The sequence below is a fragment of the Pyxicephalus adspersus genome, chromosome 1 (genome assembly GCF_032062135.1).
Source record: "Pyxicephalus adspersus chromosome 1, UCB_Pads_2.0, whole genome shotgun sequence".
Classification (NCBI taxonomy): domain Eukaryota; kingdom Metazoa; phylum Chordata; class Amphibia; order Anura; family Pyxicephalidae; genus Pyxicephalus; species Pyxicephalus adspersus.
The window spans coordinates 168,354,376-168,360,794 of NC_092858.1; the positions used below are offsets into that span (position 1 = coordinate 168,354,376).

The 6,419-nt window shown below is 37.6% G+C and overlaps 1 protein-coding gene across 1 annotated transcript in view; it reads right to left on the bottom strand.

Moving 5' to 3' along the window:
• Positions 1 to 395: 395 nt before the first annotated feature.
• SH3BGR (SH3 domain binding glutamate rich protein) overlaps positions 396 to 6,419 on the bottom strand; it is a 33,512-nt gene continuing 27,488 nt past the window's right edge. The window contains exons 4-7 of the mRNA XM_072398313.1: positions 4,829 to 4,909; positions 3,712 to 3,759; positions 2,678 to 2,795; positions 396 to 654 (exon numbers count right to left, since the gene is read on the bottom strand). Coding sequence (XP_072254414.1) covers positions 2,709 to 2,795; positions 3,712 to 3,759; positions 4,829 to 4,909 — 216 coding nt within the window. The 3' untranslated portion in view covers positions 396 to 654; positions 2,678 to 2,708. The remainder of the gene's footprint in view (positions 655 to 2,677; positions 2,796 to 3,711; positions 3,760 to 4,828; positions 4,910 to 6,419) is intronic.

Sequence of the window (6,419 nt, forward strand, 5' to 3'; positions counted from 1 at the left end):
ACACTTCTTACAAACATTACACAGGAATGGTCTAGTATTGTCACAATGTAGAAACCAGTTCCGACCAATGACGGGCAGCCATTGCTGAAGAGAGTGCATGTAGAGGAAAAGGATGAAAGAGGCTGGAAAAGCTCAGTAGCAGCACAGGGATTAGAACAATGATAAAAGGTGAAAACAAGTATATTATGGGTATTACCTATTGTTAAAATTGAAACTGTTCATTGAAAATTTCAAAATTTAAATGAAATGTTTATAATACACAAGGCAATAGCAAACAAATGTTAACCATCCAGGGTACAAATCTCAATATACCTTTATGGTTTCTTTTCCTGCAAAGCACGCACAGAAAATAATCAAGGAAGTGAAGCCACTTCTGAGCCTCCATGAAAAAAATACAAGGTTTATTTTATACTTTATTACAAACTGTGATCATGATATCCAGTTGGCGATAAATCCCCAGGATATCCAGTGCAAAGTCTAACACATCCAGTCATCCGCAAAAGTGAAAATGGGTCTAAGGTGCCGAAATTGGAGGTTTTAGCGGAGATTGTCTTTATTTAACTCTTTGTAGAAAGCCAGCTTGCAGATTTCACAAGTAGACTTTATGGGAACAAATCACAGCGCAGTGACAGAATGCTGATCGGTCTTAACAGTCTAAAAAAGAAAAGAAATATTTATCTTGCAATTGTGGGAACACAAATGATACAAGAAATGTACAAATTATAAAAAACATGGTAATGGTAGTGAGTCAAGCCTTAAAGATCCGGGCTCGTAATTGCTAGTGAAAGGGTAAAGAACAGCTTTATTAACAAGGAGGCATGGCCTATAAGTGCAATGAGCCAATACGGGTGAGATTACTGGGGGTTCCTTGAGCAATGAGCAATTTGTTCCTCTCACGTCAGTTTTGCTAAGACCAATGGTCTTTTTGCCTATCAGTAAAGGTGACATTCTTCCCATTGACCACTACACTGATCTAATGTTCCGGGAGGATATTAAAGTTATTTCAAGTATTTACCTGAGGTAACGTGGTTGAACAACACTGCTTTAGGGTGCTCAGACATTTTTAAAAGCTGTTTTTAAAATTATTAAATCAGCACCTTTCACGTAATTAATATTGAGTGAATCTGGCATGAGGGTTCATATTAACCCTTTTTGTTTTAGGGTTCCTCTATCCTGTTTCTCCAAAATTATGAAAAATTGTGTCACTAATTACCTTTTTTTATAAATCTTTTCCACAATGTTTTATCAACCAAATATCATTAGGTTAGATTTTTCATGTGTTTTGGAGTGATTCAGACCAGCAGCCCCGCAGGAAAACTCCTTCAGCAATGATATAGCGATAGACCTGTGGGCCCAATGAGGAATTTAGACCAGGACCCTGCCTTCCAAAGCAACCCTCCACTACTGCTAATGGCCTTCTAGTTACAAATCCAGGGGCCCCACTGCTATTTTTTAAATGACCCTTACCATTTAGGACATGCTCCTTCACATTAAGAGCATTCAGATTATCCATTATGGAGTCAGGAACTGGGAACTAATGGTAGAATATCTCCTTTCTGCACAACAGTGAGCGGCCAGACAGTAGGAATGAAGTGGGCCCAACTGACCCTCTGGAGTAATGGGCCCAGTTTCTAGCAAGACTTTTGCAACCCCTGTTCATACAATACTTGCTCATTAGATTAAGTTTTAAACACAGGGCTAGAGGTGTCCAAATTTTATAAGCAATTTGAAAAATCCTAAGAGCTGCAGAAATGTTCAGGCACATGATCTTTTAATGGTTATCCATATAAATCCTGAACAGGGTTGTTTTTTATGTTTAGCTCTATTTATGGGAATGAACTCATTGAGCCTGATTTAATAAAGCTCTTCACCGCTGAAGAAGAAAGACTATCATGGAAGAACCTACGTGATTCAGCAAGCCCGAAAAAGAATTCTGAAAAAACATTTCCTATTAGTTCACAAATGTTTTTATTCGCAGATCACATCTATTCAAGATTTGCTGCATCACCCAAATTTTCCAATGATAGTTTATCTTCCCCAGTCTTGGAAAACTTTAATAAGTTAGGCCCATTGTTTCCTTTTGGCAAGTGCGGGAGTTAATTATATTTGGGAAAATGTTTGGGAACTTATTGGCAACTACTACTTATTGATATAGATTTCTCTGAAACAGGAATAGTTAGAAAGTGCAAAGGAATAAAAGTTTTGGTTCCTAGATACCATTTAATGAAAGAAATGAAATGCCATTTTGATATTTACCACTTGGTGACAGCATAACACCTGTTATGATCATTCTGAAATTCAAACATAGAAATAAAGTAATTGCATCTTTTATGAATTGAATTTCCTGCACTAAAAGGGTATTGAGAAGGAGTTGTGCTATTCATATGACGACTTTAGGGTCAGCTTGACACTATATTGTGTTTTACAGCCAATTCAAACTGGTTTTAACACATCCAAGCGCACCGAACACCACACCTGATTTTTTTATTTTAGTGATACAATGCCTTATCATGCTTTGCTTCAGTGGGTTGTGGGGGTGTATATATTTATATATATATATATATATATATATATATATATATTAATATATATATATATACAGTATATTATACCAAACCACCCTACAATGATTACGTCTTCCAATCATCAAACAATTCCTATGAGAATAAAGCCTAACCTGACTACTAATACATTGACAGTGCTGATGTCTATGATTCCTCCTCTTCTTCTTCCTCTTCTTCTTCCTCAGCTTCTTCCTCCTCTTCACCTTGTTCATCATCGGCCTCTCCTCCCTCCTAGGGATAAAAACATATAAGGAGATGAGGAAAATAGTCAGTTAAATAACAATCCAATTCCTAAAGAATATCTATGACCTTCTGATAAAAAAAAAAGAAAATGTGGAATAAAAAAAATGTTCTGGGGGCGTGGTTATCAGTATTGTCACTCTCGGCAGACCCTGTCCCGCCCATTGTTTTCTTGATTGACAGTTGTGCCTCTGCTGCTGAACCCCTCCCACTGTGATCTGCAGTGTCTGGGACGGGGTGTACATGAGACACAAATGAACGTTTTAGCTTAGTCGGAGAAGGATGTTTTTTGAGGCTTGTTAACAACCTGGATTTAGGATTCCATGCAGGAACCTAGAGTTATAAATGTAGTAGGTATGTGCACAGATAGTGTTTCCCTCCCTTGAGGTTTTAATTTTTGCCAACCCCTTAAACTCACATATAAATTTGTTGAAAAGAAGAATAGAGAAAGTAGTGAAAACTTTTTTGGAAACTGAGAACTTGGTATTAGATGACCTGCAGCAATTCCCAGCAGTGCTCCATAAACTTCAGCTACAGTCGACAGGAAATACCTTCTATCCTTCTTCCACTGATGGGAACTTCTTGGTATCTAATGGCAAGTTATCTGTGTCCCCGATGACACCCTAACCTTCATCTAAATAAATCTCTATTTATTACCACCTTTCTTGATCTCCAACAACCTAAATATGTCTCCACCTCCGCTGAGGAAGCCACGTTGGTGAAATGTGTTGGGATCCATGACAATTTAATCTTTCTACAAACAGCTTTTGTTGTTTTCTCCCTACAGTTTTTATGTGGGTTGTGCTCAATGTGTCTATTACAAACACTAGGTAAATTTTGTCTATATCTGTAACTAACGCTATTTAAATCTCTTTGCCAGAAAACCTTCAGTTATATTTTAACTTACCTCCTCGGCTGCTGCTTCTTCTTCTGGTGCTGCTTCTTCTGCTTCCACCTACAAAAGTAAATAAAATAGTGAGAAAGCAAAAACAGAAACACTGCAAATGTAAAATCATTCAGAGACGGGGTCATTAAAAATGTACAATGTATTTTAAAATGTGAAGGCCAAGCGTTCTGGTTTGGTTCTGGATACAAAGAGTATATTGATACTGGACCACACCCAACATTTTGTTGTCACCCGAACAGGAGAGGAAGTCTTCTAATGGGGACACCTGTTGCAGTGACAACTGTCTAAGAAGGGTTTAACCCTTCCTGTGAATATAATTCATCGTAACCCCTTTTATGTCTCTGGAACAGCAATTAAGAAAATCCTCAACATAATATGCAAAGCAAAAAAAAAAATAAAAAAAAAAACTGGAGGTCTAACATTTTCCCTACTTTATTCAAAATATTAAAAGGCAGAGGCTGAACAGTATGGAGTCATGTGACAAGAGGCTGCAGAGTAGCCCTGCTGAATCTGCCAGCAATTATTTATATAAAACTCAAATTACACATATACATATAGAAGTAACTTGATAACAAGTTACGTAAAGAAAATATATATATCTGTTTTTTAGAGACTTGTTGTGCATGCTGTTACACTCTTGAAAAAGCAGTGGTCAGTGCGAAACGCGTCGAGTAAAAGAGTAAAAGTAAACATTGAGTGAAATACTGCATCTGTGGAATTCCAGAATTACTGTTCTGTTGAATACTCTTTTACGTACTATAGCATGTATTTTTTGCAATTCTTACCAAGTTTATATATATGTTTTTTTTTTATGCTTAATAAAATTATCATGAGATTACTTTAATATAACACCTGCTAGTCCCTTTTTTATAAATAACTTCTTATCAAGTTACTTTTATATATATATGTGTGGTATTGATATATGGAATTGGGAATTTTTTGGGCTATAAAGTGTTGGGAGCAACAAGCTTTGCTATATAAAACATTAAAAACGTTAATTGTCATTTTAGTTGATTTCCTGTCTTTAGCACAATTGTAAGGTGTATAGGTAAGAATTATGATTGATGTTACTTGATGTCTGTAGAGGTTCCTGTATTACTTATTAACAATCACTTACTGGCTTCTCCTCCTCTGCGTTAGTTATCAATTCTTCATTTTCAGCCGTCTTCTCTTTCTCTTCGGCAAAACTTTCATCTCTCTAACAAAAGAAAAGCACACGCTGATCAATATGATGCTGTATAGAATGAAGAATTGTCACTGTCTTAGACTATGTACACATGATTGTCGCCCGAGACGAGGGCACGAATGTCCATTATAGGTGACAATCTTCTGTACAATGGTCCCCTGGTATTGTTCATCAATCCACCATGGCAGATTGATGAATGATTGGTTGGAAAGAACCATTGTGCATTGCTAAGGAAGAGAGCAGAGTGGGGTGCCTCTCACTCATCCTCCCTGTCCTTGCTTCATTGAATAGAACGGCATTGTGTGTACAGTGCTCCATCATTCACAGAAAACTGATCTGATTAATCTGTGGCTCAGGATAAGCTGCTAATTGCACATGCAACAGCAGAGAAGTGCCTCTGATCTTCCCCCAGGTTCAGGGGCATAGTGAAACCTCTCTACGGTCTTCCATAAAGTAACATTGGGCCAGTGCCTAGGGGCAAGAAGAATACAAGGGGCATTATCAGTCCTCAGCATTGACAGATCTAAACATTTGTGGCTGCTTTCTGGGTGACCATGGAAGAAGAGGCTGTGGCCTGAAAAGGGTGCATGGGAAGAACTTAAAATCTAATATAACCTTTACACTTTGCTGAATTACAGTAACCTTCAACCCTTGCAAAGCCCCCTGCAGACTGTACATGGGCTGTTGACTTTGCGCCAAGTCAAGATTAAGCCCCGCCCTACTTGCAATAAGCCATACCCTGTAATATACCTATAGGTGTGCTGGCATCAAACTAAAAAATCAAAAATAAAATAAATGATGGAATCTAGCAAAAGAATTTAAATGAGTTGTCCCTATAACTTTCAATACCGGCTGATCCTGCAAGTGAATCAACGTTTTACTCTATATTTTGCTATATTGGATCTTTAACCTCCACTTAGGTTTGCACTATGTACAGTCTGCTCTTAAGATCCTCAGAGGTATTAAAGAGATGCAGATAATGGACTGAAGACTAACACATGGGCTTACATGGAGGCTGCACATGGCAATGTTGCTTCCTCTGATAGACAGGTCCTCTTTAGAAACTAATTATTAAAAAAAAAAAAAGTATCATACAATTTATTACTCAATTTTATAAAGCATGGAGATACACAAATCCGAATGGGAGTATTGGGATCCATACTGGGGTGGCTTTACTAAAAGAATATTGACTTTGAAAAGAATACCCAATCTTGTGCAAGGAAATAAATGTCATTCGCTATGCGTAGTGAAATATCTCTTATATGGGAGAATTTGCTTTGCTATATGAACATCCTATATCCCTTTTCTAATTCCCCCCATTGTGTTTCATATAGCGATATGAATTATTCTAATCGCTTACAATTCTTTTCTCCACTGAACTGTCGTTTTCCTGCTGTTACCATAGGGTGGTTTACCATTGGTAGCTGGGAGAATATGAACAGCCCCTTAGGAATTTCACCCACCTGGGCGGGGACAGAACAGGTTTACACTTCTGCATTAAAGACAGCAACACACATAAGAG